Source organism: Chamaea fasciata, unplaced genomic scaffold, assembly GCF_029207755.1.
Source record: "Chamaea fasciata isolate MVZ Bird 193981 ecotype frontalis unplaced genomic scaffold, bChaFas1.0.hap1 SCAF_5, whole genome shotgun sequence".
NCBI lineage: Eukaryota > Metazoa > Chordata > Aves > Passeriformes > Sylviidae > Chamaea > Chamaea fasciata.
The window spans coordinates 62,973,972-62,998,159 of record NW_027094090.1 but is presented as its reverse complement, the minus strand read 5'-3'; the positions used below and the strand labels follow the sequence as shown (position 1 = coordinate 62,998,159).

General features: G+C 42.3%; 1 protein-coding gene across 1 annotated transcript; it reads right to left on the bottom strand.

Moving 5' to 3' along the window:
• Window positions 1-514: 514 nt before the first annotated feature.
• On the bottom strand, window positions 515-23,958 carry ISX (intestine specific homeobox). Its single transcript, XM_066184650.1, has 7 exons — window positions 23,879-23,958; window positions 23,584-23,725; window positions 23,099-23,274; window positions 15,772-16,014; window positions 5,393-5,544; window positions 1,443-1,559; window positions 515-751 (listed from the first exon to the last, which is right to left on the bottom strand). Exons 3-7 carry the CDS (start codon window positions 23,268-23,270, stop codon window positions 515-517), a joined length of 921 nt encoding a protein of 306 aa, XP_066040747.1. The 5' UTR covers window positions 23,271-23,274; window positions 23,584-23,725; window positions 23,879-23,958.
• Between the last annotated feature and the right edge of the window lie 230 nt (window positions 23,959-24,188).

The following is a 24,188-nucleotide window of genomic DNA, read 5'->3' as shown; positions in this document are numbered from 1 at the left end:
TCTTAAAAGTTTGATTTTTGACCTAAACTTGTTCTTTGCAGCAATCCAGTACATTAAGACCAGAATGTGTGAGGAAAATGACCAAAACCTGCAAAGAAAAGCACTTTTGGCTGGACCTTAGGCCTATGCACACTTTATCCCAGGCATCTTTCCTGCCCCAAGCCATCAGTGCAATAGGGTCATCCAATGTCTCGTGGCTAAGTAAAATCCCTGTCCTTTTGCAGGGCTGCCTGGTGCAGTGTCCTGCTGGGGAGAGGCTCTCGGTTAAAGGGTTGGGTTTCCATGGAGTGTGCTGCTCCTCAGGGAGATGAGGAGCTCCTTTCTGGTCCTTGGCGCCTCTTGCCCACATCCATTGGGCTGTGGCAACTCCTGGCAGTACTCCTCCAGCACGGTGACCTGGCACCACTGCCACCCATCATCCCAGCACGTTTGTTCAAGGAGAGGAACCATACACCTTCGTGGAGGACATGGGGAGAAAGGCATCCCAAAGGGCCCCAATGCCCTGAGTCCTCCTCTATGAGGAGCTGGCGCAGATACTGCTCCTTTCCAACTTGTGGGGTAGCAGCGAGCCGTAAGGGGGCAGGACATTGAAGAGCAAATATGGTTTTGGGAAGGGCAGCAGCCCCACGTGGTGGGGAGTGAAGGAGAGCATGCTGGGCAGCCGGGCAGTTGTCAGCTGTCCTTGCAGCGGTGAGTAGTATCCCACGGCAGGAAAGGAACCAGAAAGTTTTCTTGGCATCAAGCTAGGAGCCTTTCAAGAAAAAAAGCGTAGTCTCAGGTGAATCAGTATGAACTTCTACTTAAGATGAAATTTACAATCAACCTTTTTTGTTTCCCTGGTGCTGAGTAATTAAGAAGAAAAGTTTAGAAAAATAGACTTCCTAAAACCCAGAGGTGTGTTGTCACCCAGGACACAAAGCAAAATGCCCTTTTTTCTAGCCACGAAAAAACTCCTGTCAGGGAAAGAGCCTGTGTGGCAGCCTGAAAAATAAGAGTCCTGGACTGCTAAAGCATAGGTCAAGGGCAAAAAGCTCTGGTCAGCTTAACCAAGGCTGGATGTTACAAAGGGACACTGCCTGTAAAGGAGCATGGCTTTGTGGCTGCAAATGTCCTAGGTCCTCCTTTTCAGGAAATTTCTGATTATAAAGACATTCTGAATCAAAGTATGATTAACAGGGAAGTGATTTAGAAGCAAAATGGGGAAGGATCACTCAACAAGAGACACCTCACAGAATATTTACGAAAAAGGTTTAATTCTATGAAGAAATGTGTTATTTGATCAGTGGATTGATGGTGGGATTTCTTGTCATCATATTGCCAGTTTTGTCTTTTCCAGTGCTCCTTCTCTGGGATAGTCCCATGGAATTACTGGTGAAGTGATTACCTGGTGAGGATAGCTGTCTCTCTCTCAAGAGGCTTTATATAAAGTGTCCAGTACTCACTGTGATATCTGACTTGGGAGTAGGAATGAAATCAACTTCTGTCAGATGCTGAAGGCCACCAAAGTTGCCAAACTTTTCATGTTTCCTCCACTTTGCTCGCTGATTCTGGAACCAGATCTGAATAAAGGTAAGAAAGAAAAGGTACAGAAATTAACAGAATATGATGGAGGAACTTCTCACAGCCAACTATTTTCCCTAAACTCTGAGCATCAGAAAACATTGACCTCCAGCTCAGCAGAACCAGAGGCTGAATGTGAAGTAAACCACCGGGTTTGACACAGCACTTTGCATAGGATATGGGATCTCTGGACTACTATGATACCCTGTTTTCTACTGTGGTTCACAGAAGAAATAGGATCACCCTGTTCAAGGAAAGATAGTATTGCAGGTTTTCCAGGGCTCTCTGGGGAGAGCAGATCCTTCTGTGGTCAAAGCTGTGCAGTGGCCAATGCACACAGCATTCTGTTTTCCCTAGATGGTGTGACATTTCATGACAAAGCTCTTCCACCCTGTTTCCAAGTGAATAGACTGACAGAAGATCCACCTAGATGTTTTGCTGGGCTGCAATAAAAGTGTGTCACCAGTGGAGATGTAGTAACAGGATTCTACCCATATTTAGGTGGTAGCATTTGGAAATTCACATAACGGACTTAAGTGAAAGTGATCCTCAAGGGGATCACTCAGCAATCTAAGTATGCTGTCTGCCATCTCCTTTTGCACTGGAAAGCAGACAACTAATTTTCTCTAGGGAGTTTCTTTCATCTGTCAGCTGATTTGACCAGCCTGCCTTCTGGCAGAGGCATAAATGTATTTACTGTGCAGTTGCAGCTGTGCATCTTGCTGCACTGCTGTGAAAAGTTGAAGCCCGCTTCAATTGTAGTTTCTAGCTTGCTAAGAAAGTTTTTAAGTTTCTAAGCTTGCTGTTTGACTGTAAGCAAGTGGTTCACATGAACACAAAGTGTTATTGAAGCCAGGTGCTATTGGATGTAAATACATATGTATTTTAAGCCAAATAATGAGCAGCTCAGTTATTTCTGCATCTCTCACCCAAGAAGTAATGAGAATGTCAGGAGCCCTTTGCTATATTGCTGATAGTTAGCTGCTATAGTGCTGATAGTTAGAAGTATCTGGGGTTACTGAGAGGACAGTTTTGTTTATCTGGGTTTGCATGTGTCTGGAAACTGCTTAGTCTGTACAAACTTCTGCATTCCTTTTCTACCATGCAGGAGTTATATGGTGAAACAGCATCATTTAACACTCACAAAGTGGAGGAGGGCAAAGGGGGCACTCCAGCCAACATTCCGTCTCTGAAACACTCCTTCTAAAATCTGCACATGGGATAAAGTTCTCACTTCATGGACTTACTTTTTTTAAATAAGGCAAAGATTTTAACACTTCTCAGACCAAACTTCTCTTTTTGCCCAACCAGCTCTCCAGCACCCTTACACCTAAAATGGTTTCTCAATACCCAGCATGAGTTCTATTTATTGTGTTTTAAACCTATTCCTCATGCCCTGTCTACTGCAGATATTATACCTTTATCAACCAATTACACAGAATCATAGAAACATAGACTGGAATGCATCCTTTAAAGAAGATCTAGTTCCAGTGCTTCTGCTGTGGGCAGGAACATCTTTCACTAGACCAGGTTGCCCAAAGCCCCATTCAGCCTGATTTTTAACACTTCCAATGATGGGACACCCACAACTTCTCTGGGCAATCTGTTCCAGTGTCTTGCCAATCTCATCATAAAGAATTTCTTCCTCACACACAACATAAATCTACCTTCTTTCAGTTTAAAGCTGTCACTAATACTCTCACCATAAAAAGATGGGTTTGGCAGTGTCTATTTTCATGAACCAGTGCTGATAAGCATTTAATATGTTATCTTTAACTCTCCATTAACAGAGTATACAGTCCTTTTCACAGTTTCGCTGAAAATCAATGTTTGTCTCTCAGGCCGCTCATTATCTGGTTGTCCTGTTTACCCTTTAAATACTGACACACCATTAAATTTCTTCAAGGTCCCTGGAATGGAATGTCTCTCATGCTCCAGAACTGATTAAATACGAACACTGATGACCCAAACTGCTTCTCAAGCAGTTTTTTCAGAACCATTGGAGGTAAGTTACTTAGATATATAGATTAAAAAATAGCTGTCTGTGGCAGCTGCTGTTCAACATTATCCTTATAGAAAGTGTTGCCACCTTACCTGACATATTTCCAAGGATAGAGCAGAAATTATGACTGAACATCTTTGCCATTTATGCATTATCCTTGACAGCCCTACTGTTTCTATAAAGTAACAGATCAATAAAATTGATCACTTTGGTTTTTGTTCTTTTGTTCTTAATTGACTTTTACTGAGTTTTTGATACGTAATTTTTCTGACCAAAATTTTGGCCTGCACCCTCCTGCTTTGCTTATTTATTTTTTGTAATTTCTTGTTTCTCATGTTTACTCATACAAGATACTTAATTTTTTTCTGTGTACCACATGCAGTTATACAGTTTCATCTATCCACTTAAGCTGTTTCACAGCAATCATAACTTTTTTTCTTGATTGAAGGATTTTTCACGGTTATAAAGGATTTCATTTGGTCACCAGATGGTTGTTCACTCACTTTTTTGACAGTTTAATTATATTTCTGAGGTGATTTGACTTGTCAAAACTATTATGTCAAAGCAGCAAGAGCATGTGCAAATTCTCTGTGTGCTCTTTGATTTGTGTGACAAATGCAGTCAGTCAAAACTATAACTTGTAACTTGAATCTAAGTTACTGCTAATTTTTAGTTTTGTGGCTGATTTCCCTTTATCAGCCAGGATGAGGTCAAAGACAGAATTTCCAATGTCATGTATAACACTCTCTGAATTGGGAATTTGCCATCTGCACTTCATACATGAAGGACTTTTTACTTCTTTCATTTACATCCCACGTTGATGTTTCCCATAATAACTAATTTTTATTTTTCCCAATATAGATTATTTTTTTTTAACAAAAACATGTCCAGTTCTTTCATGTGATTCCTTGCTCTGTGGAGAACACTGACTGGTAGCCCAGCTTGTGTTTTATGCTGTTGGAAATGCATTGTTGGTGTACTGGTAATGCTAATGGGCATATTGTGGCAATGCAGGTCTAATTCTCCCTGTGTCCCTGTCAACGATGAAGCAATATTATCATGGCTAGTCAATAAACAGCTCTGTGTTGAACTTTGATTGTTAGAGAGGGATATATGCAAAGAGATACACCAATGACTATAGCACTGGGGCAAGTACAGAAACTGCCTCATGCAAAAATCATCACTACAGTGCCTGGTAGACAACATCAAATGCCAATACAGAGTAGTCTGTATATTTTATTGTAGCAGATTTCCTATGCAGTAAGAATTTGCGGTCAATTTTTAGCTCAGTCAGCAATATTGTATTACAACTGGGGGAAACAGGATTAGTTTCTGTGAGCTGAAATTATATCCAGTGTATTTATAGCCTGTGATATCAAAATACAGAACACTAAGAAGCACTTCTGTTTTGGAAACTAATCTCACATTTTTGAGACTCTGTGGAAGATGGATGTGGATGACAGTTTGTACTGGATGAATATTAGCCTATAAATGGTTGATAAATGATTAATAAATATTTCTATAAGTGGCTGCTCTGTTGCTACAGAGTCCAACAGGTTGCTCATAACCATCTGTAACTCCTATTTGCTATGCATTTAGTATGCCTAGAGCTCCTGTTAACCCTTTGATTAATTCCATTTGGTTAGTCACAGCTGGGTGACAAATACTTCTTTCCCTATTCATAAAAAGAGAACAGTGATACTGGCCTCGTCTGTAGGGTAAGAGAGAGATCACATATCTCATTAGCATTGCCACCCAGGCATAAACTATTAAGAACGCCAAATAATGAATGACATGCAGTGAACATAGCCTTTTAGAGACACACTGTACCTGAACTCTAGCTTCTGGGAGGTTTATCTTTGCTGCCAGTTGATTGCGAACATGGACATCCGGGTAGTGAGTCACTCGGAAAATTTTCTCCAGTTCCTGGAGCTGCTCAGCTGTGAATGTTGTCCGGATTCTTCGTTTCCCTTTCCTCTCAGCTGTGAAAAACAAGGAAAGATGTATTACTTTTTACAGGAAAAGGCTAGAGGACCACAAGAAGATTCAGAGATGCAGCAATTTCTGTAAATTGCTCTGCAGCTGGGATGGCATCCGGAACACCTTCTAGACATGTACTTATCATAGGTAACTGGCTCCTGGCATTCTCTAGCAGACAATGTGAATGAACTCCTTTAACATTAATGAGTCAAAAGTGTCCATTTGCACTGCTAATTCCATGGATCCACTACACATCAACAGCTACAAACGCCTATGTATTTTAACCACACTAGCCCTGCAACGAATTTGTCACCAAAGTCCTTCAGTGTTGCACCAACCACTGACCCCTGACTGCCTGCTGTTCTCTTCCCACCATTCATACAGCAGCAGGGATAGCCAGCTCTTTAACTTTGCAGTTGCAAAGAATAGGTATTTTTCTGACTGTACCCTTGTGGTGTGGGGACTTTCTAAATAAGCTTAATTTAAAGAACTTAACCTTAAGAATAAGGCCTTAAAGCCCATGTGGAAGTTTGGGCGCTGTGAATTCCTAAGGAGACTCCTAGACATTGCTTCACCTGTTGTGGTGCGATCACAAAAAGTACTTCCCTCAATACTCCTGTAAGTGCTTTGAAAATGCCCTCCTACACCACGATATTTTTTTTAGATCATGAACTCTGTATAGCACTTGATGTAAGTTAGAATGAGGTCTCAGTTGCTCCAAAATGATGCTGAAGGTCTTACAAGGAAGAGGAAAAAGCAGCTGCAGAATGTGGAGTTCAGCCTCATCCCAAAGTTGGAATCTTCTCTGATGCACAAATGGAGTATCTTCCACCAGACACTGAGTGACCAGCACAAAAAGCCACACCCCAAGCATTGTGAATCACAGGCGTTTTTCTACTGAGCTCGGAAAACTGCATCTGATAAGTCAATAAAAATTCTAATACTGTTTTAGTGACTGTGATGAGCTTGCTACCCAGTGACCTGAAGTAATTGTCAACGAAACCACGTCGTTAGAGAAAATTGCTATTCTGAATGGCTGCTTTTGGTCTTCCACCATCTGATGACAACTAACAATTCATACTGTGTAACTAGAGGCATACTCTTTCTAATGGGAACAATTAACCAGACAAGGTTAGCTTAGCCCTCAAAGAGACTTGGTACCTTTTCCCCCTTTTGTTCAGCCATTAACATCCTTTGGAGGGCTAAAACAGTGAAAAGGTAACTAAACACCTAGGCTAATATAGAGTGGGCTCAGTGCCAACCAGAAAATTATATTTTTCATTCTGTAATCAAAACTTCATTGTGACTCTGTTGACACAGAAAACAAGGATTAAAATATTCTGTTCGTCAACTTGGTAGGAAGGAGCCCAGACACGATACCATTGCGAATATTTCATCTTTTCTAAACCTTCTGGGGACTTTGAAAGGAAACCAGTCATGCAAGAATAACTGAGCAGTGTCATTTATCATTAACACTGTCAATACTACCATGTCTCAGAAGCAGCCCAATAAAGCTGATGTCCAACACAGTTAAATCCGTATCATCAGACTTTCTACCAGCTTATCAAAGTACTACTCATTAAACTGCAGCACTGGCATCAGACCCAAGAGAAAAAAGTTATTTCCACTGAATCTTGCTGGCATTACTGGGGCAGAGATTTGAAATGAGAAATATACGTGTGTGTTTACGCTGAAGGTATAAAGGGCACTTTCTCGTAAGAAGCCCTGATTACATTTACTTCAACCTCCTCAAAAGATTACTATAAAGGGAGTTTATTGCTATATGCAAGAAAAGGGAAATATCAGTCCTGACAGCAGAAATCTTAGGACACTACATCCCCTGTAGATGAGATAGGGTTCCCAGTTCATAATGCTGTTTCTTGTTTGGAGGATTTTCACCTCACATTTGCTATATGGCTTACTATATTCTGTCCTGCTGGCACCTGAGAAATGTCCAGGACTGGAGAGCGTGGCTTCAGAGAGAACAGCACTTGAGTTTCTGGTATCTCATACGAGCTTCTTTGGTATGAAAATGATCCAGATAACTTGGTGATAAGCAAAAGAAACTCCCTATCAGTTCACTCTAAATCCTCCACATTTTTCCTTCTGGAAAGGTGAACTGTGTTACAGACAAGACTTACGTAAGGAGAGGGTCTGCACAGTCTGAAACTCATCAGATTGAACAAAATACAGTAACATCAAGTCAGTTAAGGGCCAGTAGAGACTGAAGGACAAACTTTGATTTTGACTAGATATGAAATTAAATTGCTAACAAAATAGACTCCTGTTAACTGATCACTGCTTTTGCCAGCAGGGAATATAGAAAAGTGCATTTTTTTCTATAAGTAATCAGTCATTCTGTTTTTAATTGTTTTAAAAACTATCATGAAATGCAAAAAATCTGTGACTCTATGTTAACATTTTCTCTTGCAAGATGAAACTTTTTCTGACTGTAGCTTTGATAGTTCCGTTTGCCTTGGGACCTCAGCTTAGAGATCCCATAGCAAACAAAAGCATTCAGAATTACAGTCTAATAAAGAATGTGGGTGGAAGATATAAGACTAGGAAGTGTTGGAAGTGTAACTTTGGCTTTTCAAATGTGCCTCTAGAGTCTCTGGGGAAATAAGACTCTCTGAGTTTCCTAAGCTATTTTTTATGTAAAAGCCAGGGATATTAGTGTGCTTTTATGCTCTGTGAAAGTCATTTGCAGGTTAGCTGGCTGCTGAAACCAAGCCTGAAAATATGAGGCAGCTAAATATGTCAGCTTTTTCAGATGCTTAGAGATACAGCTGTCTATACATTTCCTTACTGTTGACATTGGAAGGGACAGATTCTCCACGCTGATAAAGCAGTATAGCTCCTTTAAATTCAGTATCAGGCTCACTTGTCCTCTGCAGATCTGCTTTATTACTAGGTCAGACTTGGAGCAAGTTGGAACATATGAACTTTGTAGAAATAGAGATTCTTCTTGAAGGTGCACAGTGGAAGGATCAGATCAATGGCTACAAGTTTCAGCAAGGGAAATTCTGGTTATATAACAGGTAAAAAATGTTTTCATTATGAGGGTAGTCTGATGTGGGCCAGGAGTGGCTGTGAAGTCTCAGTCCTAGCAGATACTCTGAACTTGACTGGTCAAAGGCCTAAGCCACCTGATTTAAGATGGCCCTGCTTAGACTTGGTGTTGGACAGGATAGTCTCCAGAGGCCTCTCACAACGTATCTTATTATGTAATCTCTGACATTCAAACAACCACACGAAGTAAAGCCTCCCCCATCATTCCTTCCTTAAAAAGTAAGGGAGCTTAGGGCATTAAGGCCTTAAACCAAGCATAGCTCAAAGCATCTGATCTGCAATTGCTTAAATACACAGTTTAAGCTTAGCATATTGCAGCTTATTTCCACTGTCCAGTATAACACAGTTTCAAGAAATTTGAGGTATGAGAAAATTAATACTGATGACTAAAATTGTTTTTCAGCCCAAGAAGGACTTGCATAGCCAGTGAGACTGATCCTAATTGGATGGGTACAATGTGCTCCAGATAGAGTCTCCTGCTAGGGAAACAAAGCATTTAGCATCCAGCTGCTGCCTGTTCAAGCAATGCCCAAGTTACTTCACAGAAGCACAGCTTTAACTTTTAAAGTCTTGACCTCCTCCCTTCAATCCAAAACTCCTTCATATAGAGTTGCTTCCACCCTGGTGCTGAGAGCAGTGCCTAATTACCTCACAGCACAACTGAAATGCAGAGAGGTACATACAGACTTCGGGGGGTGTGAGCAGGACTGCTAAAAATATCAGGCTAGACACCTGTTTAAGCAGGCTGTATGGTGGTGGTCAGGGGAGTTTCTCAAGTCTGCTTGTCAGAGGAGTTGGCAAGGAGCAGACAGTACGTATGAAACCATTCATGCGGACAGTTTGTTGTGGAGGATCGTGCTCACCATCAACCTGAGCCCCTGGTGAATTTAACCTTTCCTGTCCGCCAGCAAAGTGATGACAGTGCTTACAAATGCTGCTGCCTGAAATGACGGCGTGCATAACTCTGGCACAGCCAGTGGTCAGCAGAATATCTGAAGGATGAAGCAGACCATCAGGTCTGTACCTACGCCAAAGGGCCTGCACCTTCACAAACTCTTTCAGGCCAATGTGGATTTGGGGTAGATGCATGTGTAGATTTCCCATGCAGCTAAACCTCAGTCTTGACACTTGACACATTCACTCCAGTGAATGCTTGCCACAGTCAAACCTCACCTTAAAAGCAGTGGCCAGCCTAAATCAATAATGGTTCTCACCAAAGAAAACAGGTTCCCCACCACTCTCCCCACACTCTCTGGTCCAAAACCCATGTGAGAAACCAGCCATTTGCAACAGAGAGAAAGCTGAGCTTATTGGAGGTTGCGTAGACAGCCTGCTTTTTTCTTTATTCCTGCTCTTTCTGGTTATTTGTACCTGCAAACATCTAGACACCAATCAGGAATATTTATTTACATCCCTGCCTCTGGTGTTTCCCCTTTAAGCATAAAGGGCTTGCTAAAACAGTAGGTAAAAGACCTGCCCTCGATTTCAAAGAACAGTAATTAACAGTACCATATCCCGGTGCTTTAATGAAAAGTTCTAGGACAATTTTGGAGAAGCCAATAAATACTCATTAAGACGTTTGAAATAAACTAATCATGATGTGCCATCAGCTTTACAAGTGGTCACATTGTACAGATTCGACTAGAAGGAACAAATTAATCTCTGGGTCCTGTGTAATGTACCCTCTGGATCCAAAATTCCTAGGAAAGAAGGGGCTGGTTGAGGAAAGCATTGAATGTTAACATTTGCTATAAATAAGTAAAACTCCAAACCCAAAACCCATGAAGAAACAACACAAAAGGAATTTATGATAGTCCCCAGCTGCTGACAACTTTGCTTTATTCAGTGCTTATTTGTACCAGTGAGACTTCTATGTGAACAGAGTTTGAAGGGTGAGAGTAACGGATTCAGGTTTTCATTTAATATCCAGTGTGTCATTATAAACAGTCAGTCTTCAAAGAAGGAGAAAAAAAAAAGAATCAGCCTTCAACAATACCTACAGTAAACCCACCAAAACAAGGTCAATGCTCTGGGGCATTTCCAAGTGTATACAGAGGAACACTGCACTTTAGAGACACATGGCTGCACGGACTATTCACACAGATAAACAAAAGGCTGGTAAGACAGCTAATGGCAGCCAAATTATATATATGAGCATTTCTTTCTTTTCTCCTGCTTTTCCTTTTCATTTAAAATTGCTTCCTTTTTTTTCTGCAGGACAATGGGATGCTTGTGCACTTTCTCGCAGTCCCATTGGTGTATTCTGGGCAGCTGATATTTATCTGGGATTGTGATTGCACAGTGTTCTATTGTCTCTTGGGTGTTTCAAAAATACATTAATATAAGTCAGCATATTGGGGGAAAGACTGTTCTGTGAAAGACAAACCCTGCTGTTTCATAGAGGTACATGGATTTGACCATATTGTCCACAAATGAACAGTACAAATGAATTTATGACTTCAGAGAAAACACAAACATTGAGCTAAGGATGTTTGCAACTGGCATCAGTACAGAGGGGATGTAACTTATACTGGAATTCCTACAGAACTGAGATTATCTCTATACTGTTGTCTTTATGAAAATTGCCACCAGAATTCATCAATATGCTTTGAGATCACAGATGCTACAATAACAATAAAACAATTAGATTAATAAAAAGATCCCTGAGCTCCCCGTCAGCAATGTGCAGAGGATTTCTGCTATAGTAATACTTGGGTGATGTTGACTCATTAGGGCAGCCTCCTCTACAGTAAATAATGTGTAGGAACATCCGCGGACGGCAGGGAGAAGGAATTCTGCTGACCTGAGATATTTTAGAATATGTGCTTTTATTGCATCGGTCGTGGGTAAAAAGGGCCTTGCCTTCAGCCACCAACCTGGGCTGAAGGAATATCTCAAAGAGAGCGAGATGAAGAGCAAGAGGATATGAGTTATGAGAGAAGGGAGCCAGGTAGCAGGGGTTAGAGAGCAGGGGGAAGAGGTAAGAGTTAAGAGAGGTAGAAGTAAGAGCTAAAAGGCGTAGAAGTAAGAGCTAGGAATAGAGAGGTGGAAGTAAGAGAGCAGGGAATAGAGAGGTAGAAGTAAGAGCTAAAAGACATAGAAGTAAGAGAGCGAGGTCTTTGTTACAATGCATTATATCTCCTTTAGTGATGAATATTTTAATTTACAGTGACCAACCAATACAAGACACAAAATCCTATAGAATCTACATACAGCCTATAAGAACTACTACATTACCATACTATGTTATATTTTAAACTCTAAAAACTACTCTTTAGGCTTTTCTGTTTTGCTACATTGACCTTTGGTTCTTTAGCCAGCAGAAAGGTATTGTTCAATCAAAAAAGATTCTCCTTTAGCTGGCTAGGCTATTGTTTTCAGATTATATAGTAACTAAGACTTGGTATCCTACAACTCAAAGTAAGCTTCCATTTCTATTATGGGTTTCATATTTTCAGAATCTTTTGCTAAACAATCATATTTATAAGGTTTCCCTGATTCATCCTCCCCAACAATAATGAAGACACGAGCTGCAGGAAATAACGTGAACCTCTGAACCACGTGTGGTTCACAGCCTGAACACCTCAGTTTCTGGTGGAATTAGGAGCTGTTTATTGAAGCATGATCTATGCTGTCCTTGAATTATTGACCAGAGAAGAAATCCCACAAGACTGGACATCCACCAGTGTCTGAAGGTGATGCTGCTACCTGGCTTCTGCAAGGCACCAACTGCTCCTTTGCTTGACCAGAAGACTGGAACCATTATCTGTGTGCAATGCTGGGCACACACACAGAGTGTCTTTGGATGTAATTACAGTGCACACCTGTCCATTGTATACAATCAGACCCAGCATGTGTAAAAGACATTGCAAAATGATTGCCCAGGAGGATCCAAACTAGGCTGGGATCTTGCACTTGGCAACCTCCACCAGGAGCTGCTGCAGCTCAGGTAGTCATGGGGGTTATCCTCTCAGGTTCCAGTGCTCCACCCTTCTGAATTGGCAAGCCAGTCCCAGGGAGGTCAGACAGAGAGAAAAGAAGTAATTAAAAGGAAAGTGGGAGCTCAGGATTTGGGTGTTTACACAGAAAGGTTGCTGAGAGGCTGACCAACAACCACAAGAGTTTGCCCTGCTTGCTCTTAAGTTTTGAATACCTCGTCAGTGATGATGGTTGCACTTGACAAAGGGGCTGCAATGACTCATCTCACAGAACCTGGTCCAAACAGAGTCTGAACCTGCAGCTCCAAAGTAAGGCCTTCCTTAGAATGATCTCCTTCTAAAACATTTTATCAAAGCTGGTTTTTCTTCTAAAACGGGCTTCATCAATGCTGCTTTCCAAGAATCCAGGTTTTCTGAAAAAGCTCTGCTGAGCTTTTCATGCAGAAGACCACAGGTGAAAGCATACAGCATTCAGAATGAAGGCATCCAAATTCAAATAAGGGTTTATAGCAAAACTAAATGCCAGTGTCAGCACGTCTCTACCATATGAGGGCTCTTCTTTTTTTGCTTACAATGCAGCCTCTAAGTTCAAAGTACAAGAGGCATTGCTTCCTGCAAGTGGTTTGTGATAAGGGCATAAATCTATTTAGCTTAAATGACACTGCATTTCTAAACTGCTTAGTGGCAGAAGCCATTTTGTGGGAAAAGAAAAATTTTAGCGAATTGTTACAGGGTTTCCTGCAAATATGCTCCAAATCCATACTCAGGGTCACAGTCGGGGTACTCTTGCTATCTCAGACCACATGCCCGTGAAGGAGGCTGTTGCTGAAGCTTCCTCCTCACCTTTCTCCTCCTATACAAAGTAGCACCAAAGCCCAGCCTTCCTGCCTCCAAGGTGATTGTAAAGCACACCTGATTTCTTCTATTCCCTGACAACTAAACAGATGTGTGTGTCTAGATAGAGCCCAGGGCCCTTCCTCACAAATCATGAAGCTGTTTTACATCAGTGGATGTGTGCTGAGAGAGGTGAGGGAACACCCCACCAAGGGCTTTTGATGTCTTTTCACATCAGAAAGGTCTCCTGCTGCTGAGGCTGGTACTGCTCCTCTGAGTGCTTACAGACATCATTAGTGTGGGTGTGAGGGAGGTCCTGGGGACACCTCCATGGATATGCTATGGGCATTTGGGACTGCCAAAGGGCCTCGTCAGAGGACCTGTAACGGACCTGTAGCTGCCATACCAAAAGCATGTCTGAAGCACCCCACAATTGACAGGTGCATAAACAGAAGTTAATTTGCTATCAGCTTGAGCTGTCAGCAGGACTATAGACTGCTTCCAGGGGTGATGCAGTCTACCCTTCCTGCAGGTGTTGTTGCTCACTTTGTCTGAGAAAGGTGATACTTGCCACAGCCAGAGGCGGGAGAAAAAGAGCCACCAGCTCATCTCCCATAATGTAAAGTGGAAGAAGGAGGCTGAAACTTGAGATACAGGAAAGTATTTTAAACCTAGGCCTCCAGCTCTCTGCTAGGAATGACAAAGTGAATGAATGGGATCCGAAACATCATTATTCACATACTACGGGGAAAACATCAATCCAGTGCTTTAAGATTATGCCTCCTTCTTCAGCCAGTTTCTATCAAAGGCTTGGCAACTGCAGGTACCAGTAGCCTAGAAAATGGCAGATAATTAAACCTCTGCTAGGCTTCAAAACCTCACTGCAACCAGGGAACAGAAGAATTTTGTTTAAAATGTCTTTAAAATACATGTTGCCATTGAAGGGGGCTGCTCATATTGGCTCAGTTTTGTGCAGGTAATTACATGCGTCCTCCCCTGCTTTACTGATGAGGCTGGTACCCACCATGGTGCTAGTCAATGAAGCTAAGTGCCAAGAAGTCAGGATAGTCACCTCCCAGCTATGGTGTGATCCTCCTGGCTGGAGACTCCCTCACATATGAATATTCTACTTTTATACTCAGAGACAACTCTGAGAGCCAGATACATACAGTCCTGGCTCTTCTATGAGGAGGCAACATGATTTAGCCCTGCTGTCATGAGCTGTGTGTAGCTTACAGGGCAGAGCAAAGCTAAAATTTCCAGCTGTCTTACAAGGCTTCTCCCTGCATCAAGACTGATGGCTGTCTCATGCCAGAGGAGGAGGTGACAGCAGCTTGTCACAAGACTCATGTATACCATAGCAGCAGTGGCAGAAACAAGGATTTTCTTTCAAATGTACGTCACAGAAAGTGTTGTTTCTCCTGCCAGCTTGAAGAGTATGGAGCAAGGATGATGTGTGGATCTCAGGAAAGCCAGCTGAGTAACCCTACATCTGCCATCTTCAATGGACTTAAATGAAGTGTCTTCTTTTCCTTGAGTAAATAGTAACAAATTATGCAAAAAACACCTTTCTGCTGCTGCTGAAAACCTGTTTTATGGAGTGTAGTAGGAACATCTGTATTTACTTTTCCTCAAACTCAAAGAACTTAGAGGAATTTTTGTCTCATGCTGTTAATTAATTGCCATCTGTCTGTTAAGAATTTGTCTTGTTCAGGTACCACGTATCCTGCTTAAACTAAAGTCTCTGTGCAACATACTGGAAAAGGATACTTGTGTTGTCCACTGCTTTGGCTAAGAGATAGACTGCTGTTTACCAGTGCTCATAACTAATTAAATTAGCAGATTCACCAACACGGCCAGAATTGAAAATTGTGTCTGATGCATCCTGCCAGATCTATTGCATGTCGCCAGTTTGCCGGTGTGCATGCCGATAACCTCTTCATCACCTGCACAGTGGGTCCAAGGTGTACAGAACACATTCAGCTGACTCGGCTTATTCACCAGCTTCTCTCCCCACATTGTGCAATGCACATTTTCCAGGAAATGGGGGTTGCACAACCCTGGCAGTGAGGCTCAGAACATGGTAACTCCTCACAGCGCAAGCAGGAGGGCGATAAACACCCAAAGCAGTCCCTACCACTAACATTGGCAGAGTTGGTAGGACTGAGCTGGAACTTTAGCTCAAATAGTGGCTCTTCAGTCTTTTGATGGCAGGAATGAAGAACCATCTCTGTGACTCATCCAGGAGCTATGACCATCTACTGTGACTCAGTCAATGGAAACATTAGTGATGTCTATTGCTTGGTATTGCCATGTACATACTTGTAAGATAACAGTTGTGTTTTGGGGCATTGAAGGGGAAAGTCTGGATACACTGGCACTCACCATGAAGTGGATGGTCCACTGGGAAACCACATAGCTGATCTTCCTCCTCCTCATGTTTTCTTTTGCCTTCCAGATGTTCACGTCCCGTGTCCTCACCCAGGAGAGACACTGGGTTGGCAGCAGGTCTTCTGCAGTGAGTTGCCTGCACTCTCCTTGTTTTGGCCATGGGTGCAGCACATGTGGTGTGAAGAAGCATTTTGGCTGAAGGTAAGTCACAATCAGACTGACTCCGGCTGCTGGAATCTGTGAAGGACACAGCACGAGACAACTCTGAAAAAAGTAGCCACTGTTCAGCGCACCTTCCAGTTTGTGTGAAAAAAGTGGTCTGGATACTATACCATTCAAACCTGATCCTATTTAAAATGGCCTAACCCTTCTGTTCTGTACTTCAATGCCAAGATTACCTCATGTTGCAGACACAGGATCTCAGTGAATTTGACCCCCAAATCTTGCCTGTTCTCTGCTGCCTTCTACCTTAAAACTTTCAATGGTCCTTATGAGAGATTTTTTTAAAAAGGACTGTAACAATAAGGAGACATAACCAAAAGATCAAGAAATCTCAGCTTCCCTGTCAGTATCCAAATTAGTGGCTGCCTTTTCTGAAGGACTTGGAAGCAAAGTGGATATTGAGCTGCTCTGAAAATCTGTCAAGAAGATTGCCATGCATTTTCTGGATGCCAAATGCTTTTAAAAGCCTGGTCCTTTCTTAAATGTTCCTGTAGGTACATCTACCCCATAGGAAAAAGGGCCAATGAATAGGATAAAAAGTCAGCGTCTTCCCCAATTCAGGTCCCTCTGTCCTTTCTTCTCCATCTGGACTGCCTGCTGCTCTGATTTAGGCATTGGACAATTCTAAAGGCAGCCTTTGCCCAGGCTGTCAACATTTCTCCTCTGCCTTTGTGACAGGTGATGCTGGTGATATCTAGGAAGGTACTGCAGCCAACTCATCTTTGTGAAATCACCTGCATGCTCTTGTTAACAAGACAAACAGGAGAAGCGTGTGTTGGCCTATTTTCATGAAGTGCAGCTGTAACATTAGCTTAGATATGAGTATGGACATTATAAACAATCTCTAAGGCAACCTCAGCGGCAACCAGTGATGACATGTGCTAGGACACCTGATCCCAAGTGCTGAGGAAATTTGCCCCAAAAGCCGTAGTCTTTCTTCAGCCATGGTGTTGCCTTATTACTAACACCATTACTTCAGCGTGTAGCAGAGGCACCACAAAGATCTTCCAGATGACTTCTCTGCTCTCATTAATGTAGTATGAGTTCTTACTCCTCCTCATAAATGTAAACAAACTTTGCAAAGCCATGCACTGAAATATACCACGCTGGGAAGCCTTGAGGTTTACAGCAGTGGGCTGTCTGTGGCTGTTAGCATCCCAAGAGAGTTACACCTAATACCCCACTCTCCACCTCCCTTTTCAATTTTACAACATTGCCATAAACCCTGATGCTGAATGTTTGATGTGCTGCCTTTGGTAGTTGCAATCATGGCTCAACTGACTCTTCAGAAACAAGATATCTGTGTCTGTGCTGCTTTAATGGCAATCCTAGAATTTGCTCCAGTTCTCCTCCCCACCTGGATTTCTTTGCTTGGAAAGCCAGTGTAAAAGGCAACACATAAACATAACCTACCCATTGGGAAATTTAGGTTTAATGGTTTGCATGGCCTGGGAGCAAATATGACAGTACAGGTTTGTCTGCTACTATAGCCAAAGAACATTAAAATCCTAATGTAATAATGGACTGCACCCCTGAGCAGTCTCCCACATCTGGACTCTGGGGTTTCCTGCACCTGTGGGTGGTCCCCTCTCCCTTCTCGTATCTAAATGGTAGCAGGTGTGAACCACTACAGGCTGTACTGGAAGAGGCTCCACTTTTTAATACACATTTTATGTGTGCGTATATATATGTTGTGACATCTGGCATTGGCAAAACACCTAACTTTTTAGACTTGATAGAGATTTATTTTCTCAAACAAACAAGTTCTATTTGAAAGCAGCTTTGGAGCAATGATAACATCTGGAGACAAAGTTCCCAATTCTGATTCTGCCCTAACTAAGAGCCCACACAATAGGAATTTTATAGAGGGTAGACACTTACATGTCAGAAGAAAACAAGGTTGCAAGTGCTCCAAAAATTAGCCAAAGAGTCATTTCAATAAAGAATAATTGTTAAAATATTGTCTATTAAAAATATCACCAATCTTTGAGTAACCTTTTCACATGTCTTTATTCTTTCATACAGCTTTCCCCACAAAAATTTTTCCCTGAGATGCTCAGATACCCAAGTGATGAGCACAAGTTACATATAAGCATGGATAGAGCAATTACAGACTGAAGTAGAAAGAACAGGGAGGAAATGGAAGACTGTCCTAGGCAAATGGGAAAATGCCAATGGCTCTGTGAACTGGTGAAAAGGAGTGGGAGGATCTGTTGTTTGAAATCAAAGAAATATGAACCTCAAAGATAGGCTGAATTAATCAAGGAGTTTTTCTGAAGGATAAGAGTGAAGGTAGATGACACTGAGTTTACAGAACATAGCCGAGAGTTAGGAACTCCAATCCTGTTTGCATTGCAACCTTCTTTGGTGTTTGTTGTTCTGAGCAAGTAAAGAGACTGCCTGAAGTGGTTGCTCTTTAGGCCAGCTTGAATTTTTTTTGGTACACATTCATGTGACTCCAGCAGGGAGCTCTGAAAAATAGTCATGAACTGGCATGGGGCAAAACTTCCTCGTGGGACTGCAGTTTTCTTTTTTCTTCCCCTTCCCCAGGGAAGGCAATGACATTTCAGCCGAGCACAAAATGAGATACTTGTTACTGTTGTGCACAGAAATTACTTTGACTTGTGGCTCAAAATGGCCTTTTGTCTTGCCTTGCAGTTGCATAGGAAAGGATGGACAATTTCAGCCAAGATAGTAGGGTTTCACTTTGAAAGCAGGAGGTTATTTCAGATGACCTAAGTTCCACTTAAGCCTTGTTGTGTAATCACTGGAGAGAGACAGACCTGTGGAGGCACAAGGTTTATGATTTTAGGGTCTTACTAAGGCTGTGAACAGGGAAGAGTCTGTCACTGAGCAACAAAAGCATCTTTGTATTGTGTTGTTTTTCTGTTTCTTGTACATATTTTTATTTCTTTCCTGTTTTTTTGGTTTCCAGGTTTATTGGTTTTCCTTGTAATAGGTGGGGTGAATTGGTCTTATTGTCCAGATGGTATCTGTTCAGTTAAATTCCTTCAGTTTGTTTCCTCTTTAGTGATAAAGCTGGGTGGAGTGTTGCTAAAGGTGAGCAATCACCATATTGACATTTGTGTGTGAAGTGGTGGTTGTATTCCTATTAATTTGCATATCCTTAACATGATGGAGCATAACACAGGCAGAATGACGAAATTACCATATCTGTTACTGCTTTCACTATTAATTTCCCAGGTCTAACACTCTCATCCCAAGCTTTCCCTGTCTTGATAAAGGATCTCCTGTTGATGAAACCTCACTGTCAGAAACCAGGGGAGTAATGAACAATCACCTCAGATGTAATTTCAAGTACATTAAAATCACATTCCCAAGAATTTCAGAACTTTTTTTTTTTTTTTTCTGAAATAGGCCTGATGTTCTTCTGTGTTTTAAATGAAAGAGTTGGCACAAGGGAGGAGATTTGCACTCACTGGGTGTTTAATTGAGCTCCTTGCAAAGGCCATGGTTAGCCTTTCTAGGCACTGCGACAAAAGGTTGAGAGGAACAGCACAGGCTGCATACTAAAATGTCTTTTTGTCCATTATTTGTCTTTTAATTTGGTAAGAGGCTTTCAATGATTTCAACAGGCTTCAGCAACTGCAGCTCCAGATCCTCTAGCTGTTGTTATGTGCAGTGAACTCCCTTATGACTAACACTGCTACTGGGAAGCCAAATGCTTCAGAGAACACTGCACACTTCCTTATTCCAAGTCCCACTGGAATTACACTCACAAAAACATATGAACTTAGGACTCAGGCCTAGAGATCTTCCCAGACATGATCAAGCCCCAGCTTTTTCTGAGATGCTTGCACTGTACATCACAACATCCTTTTTGTCAGAGACTCAGAAGTTGCTTTGTTAGAAGCAACTTCTATAAGCCATCTGGTCCAGCCCCCACGGGTTTTCTTGAGAATTTCAGTTTGCACCCCTCATTTAGAATCATAGGTTGGAAAAGACCTTTAAAATCATCAACTCCAAACATTAGACCACCAAGCCAAATCATTTCTGACATTCTGCATCTTCTCCTCCCCTGGTCCCACCCATCTGCTCAGCTCATAATGGCTAGATTTAGACTCCAGGACAAGTGTGATCTTGGTACTGAGACTGTTTACATCAGATGGCAATTTCTGGCCTCATTATTTACCTTATAGTAGCCTATGTGATGCCATACGGATCTTCCTGTCTCTCATATGAATCATGGCTTTGATCAGATAAATACCATATTGTGGGGAATGTTCTTAAAATCCATAGTAAGACATAACTAAGCCCTGACCTGTAGTACTTCCTTCTTTGCTGTTGCTGAACTGTTATGAGAAAGCAGCTGGATTTGTATCCCATCCTGGAATTTCCAGCAAGTTCCCTAGCTCATTTCAGTTCCCTAATCTTGGCCAGCACTGAGCCATACTAGATGTGGCCGATTATTTACACAGTTTTTAAAATGACAGTGTTATATGGCATGAAGCTGAATGACTTAAATGGAATACAGCAATCTTCCCAAGATGTACAGCACAGGGTATCGCACTTCTGAAATAAATATAACTTATCTGAATAAATCACAGTTCTGCTCAGAAAGCAAAGGGTAATCAGCCTAGGTACCACATTCTTAGGTAAGAAACAAACAGTGAAAAAGTTTCGTTTTCATTCTTTTTAAACTTCCTTGATCAATTGCAAAAACAAAGTACAACATTTTGGAAAATTTCTACAGCTTTCCTGTTTTCCCACTTCCAGTAACAACTAAGTGAATCTTCACTTGTATATACTGTTTTCTTTAGTTAATATTCTGCATTCCCTTAAGTTTATGAATCCAGCCTTGCTTTCTAGCAGGGGAGAGTCAATATATTCTCTTGCTACAGTGACAGTGTCTCTATGGTGTGACGGTGGTGAAGCAAGCCAAAGCAAAGCCTGGTGGTTCTGCCTGCATTGCTTTCAAGATGAAAAACTGTCTGCAGCTTGGGGTGAGGCTGCACTGGGAGTGTACTAGCACAGTCCTAGGAACCCACCATGTCCTGCATGCAGATTTGTCAGACCCTTGTGCTGGCAGGGGCCAAGACACACTTAGCTAAGACACATGGTGAAATTAGGCTTCAACATTTGGATTCTGAAAAAGACTTAATATAAAAAAAGTCCTGTCTCTGTTCCCAGAGAACACTCTCACATTGCTGAAGCGCAGTTCTGTGGCTCTGTTGTGAACAAGCACTGACTGAATTTTCAGTGGTATTTGTCTTACTTTGGACCCAGTGGCACAAAGTGACTGCCACAAGCCCTCAGGAAAGGATGTTCAGCTCACAAAACCACACTGCCAGAGCTCACCACAGCATTTCTCCCCCTTCACAACCTGCCACCTGTGCTCCTTCAGCACATGGGCCCCACTGCACCAGCAGCAGCATCAGCCATGTCCCTGTCCACCCCTACAAACTACCAAGTTCTTGCTTCTTTCAGGACTGGTTGTCCAGTTCCAGTTGGCAAAAGCAGCTTAAGGAAACCTCCAAATGATCCAGTCCTCCAATAGTACCAGTGGCAAAACAAGCAACACTTGCCAAGCTTTTTCTTTGAGCAGGAAGCTGTACCTCCAGATGACCTGGAGAGCTCCCCCCAAACCCCAGCTATCCTATGGTTCTGGGAAAACCAGCAGAACCCTATCTCTCTTCCCCATACACAAGTTTTCATGGAAAGCTACAGTTAACGGCACAAAGGCAGCAGTGGTACCGCTCACCCAATGCTGTGAGGTGAGTGGTGGGCTGGCTGCCACAAGGTGAGGAGATGAGTTATCCTGTGTCACAGATTAACATAAGAAGTACAAATCTTGTGCAAAGCACGACTGAGTCAGTGTTAGGGTGCTTAAGTCCAACCCCAGTAACTAACGTTACACCATTAGGTCTTGTTTGCTTTCCAGTCCAGGTCGGTATCCAGTTTGGACATAAAAAGAAATTAAACTATGATAATAGGCAATGGTTTCTTGGACTGACAGGCTTCTGCAAAAAGATTCTCTACCTATCTAATGAGTGGTTCATCCAGTGTCCTGGGAAATGGGGTCGTGATCCAGGAAAGGATGTCTCTATATTACAAAAAATAAAGTGTACCATTAAGCTTTGTTGAAAGCAGTTGAGTGAGAGGTGAGTGAAAATTTTGTGTCAAAACTACAGGTCATTTTTTGTTTAAGTGGATCTGCTTGTATACATAAAATATCTCTTTTTCATGGAAAATGCAGATTGAAAAAGATGAAAAAATACTGAATCCAGAAAATGCTCGATGTTGTTCTTTGTTTAACAAAAGGAGACAATTTCTCTGGGGGGTAAAAGTTCACTCAAGGCCAGTGTAACTAAACTGTGAAAACTGAAGTCAAAAAGTCTAATGCACTTGCTGGTTTGCTAAGATCAAAGTCATGCCAAGTTTTCTACTAGCTGTTTATATTTAGTTCATGAAAGAACCTAGTGTCCATGATGATAAGAAGAAATGATTAAACATGTATGCCTTTTCTTTTCTTATTCCAGCAATTGGGTTCTAACATTCCTATAACTACCATTACCCTTACAGATCATTTGTCCTGCTTGAGGGTGAGTGGTCAAATTTATCAGAAAAGGGTGCTGATATGAGATTTGGCTGTAATTCCAGACAACAGTCAGCTCTTGATATAAGTGAAACTCCAAAAATTTTGTTAAGTTGCAGAAGTCTTTGGCTGGTTTCCTGAGTCTGAATACCTGTCCTTCTTATGGCAGGTATTTGTCTTTTCCCCCCTACCAGATAACAAGAGTATTGTTTTTTTTAAAAGGAAAGGTGCTGTATTTTTTACAATAGGCACTCCTCACTGAAGAGAGCTACCTGAAATAACTTCTCAGGTTGCATACTCACCTCTCCAATGCTATTGGGGTTTACAATGTACAAAACCCCAGTCCAATCTACTGAGAGGCTGACAGCAAATTATTTTAAAAAATATTATTTCTGTATATACAATGAATGATTTGTACCTGATAAGGGAAATCCCAAATTCCTACAAAAGTTAAAGAATAAAAATACTATATAATTAAACCTGACAGCTTTAGGGATCAAAAAGCAAGGAGTATTTTCATTAAGCGTTATAACTGGTACTTACCAAAGGCCACCGGTGACCCTGCTTTTAGGGGCGGAGGTCTCTCTGCGTAGCTATTTCTGTTCCCGGTTTCACTGTTCAGGACAGTGCTGGCAGAAGGTTTCTTTAGGATCTCCTCAATGGAAAAGGACAGGCTGGGCTTCCTCTGTCCAGCACACACCCTGGGGTCCGTCATGTTCCTGCCCAAGTGGCCGTGGGACACAGAGCGCTGCGGTGCCGCCCTGGGTGTCGGAGCACCCCGAGGAACACGCGGCTGGGATGGTGCGTGTCCCTCCCCACCCATGCCCGGGTGACCCGCGGCAGCGCTGGGAGGAAGAACAAAGGGGACCCGCAACTCAGCACACACGCCCGCTCCTCGCTGCTGATCTCCCTGGGACCAGGACTTGCACACCCTGCCTCCGGGGAAGGCAGCGTTAGAAGTGGGGGTTAAAAGTCTTACCAACCCCACCCACTGCGGAGCGTTCCCCCTGCCTCTCGGGTTTACGGACCTCTGAACAGTCGTGTGGCCATTCCAGGAGGAAGTGTGCTCCTTGCAGACCCAGGACAAAAATGCCCTGGGAAGGGTTGCCTCTTGTTGGTAAATCCTGTTTGTGGGGCAGTTATCTTCCTTTTCTTTTTTCAGGCTGAAACCTGCAGAAAGCCCACTGGATTGGTACCACTATGGATTTAAGAAAATAATTGGCAGGACAAATACTTGTCCCTTGAGCCATTTACTAGCAAGACAGACAACCTGTAAACTTTTTTTGCATACAAGGAGGTGTCACATATGAAAAGCTTCCTCACCAGCACTTCCCAGGTTTTCCTTCAGCCATCCCTCCTAGCCATCAGCTTTGGTTCAGATTCTCTTTTCTTCTATTGTGAAAACCCTTTGAACTTTCCAAGCAGGTGCTTTTCAAGATCATCCCATCTTATCAGTCACAAGAGAAAAAGAGATGGCCTTTGCAACACACGTAGGAATAAGAATTAGCGCCCTCTACCCCCCACCTATACTTCTAAAGAGAAAGCATTATTTTGTTTCCATCCTGAGCTATGAGGCGAGCTAGTTTGATAATCATCCCACCAGTTGCTTCTGCCTCCCAGTTAGGCATCCAGC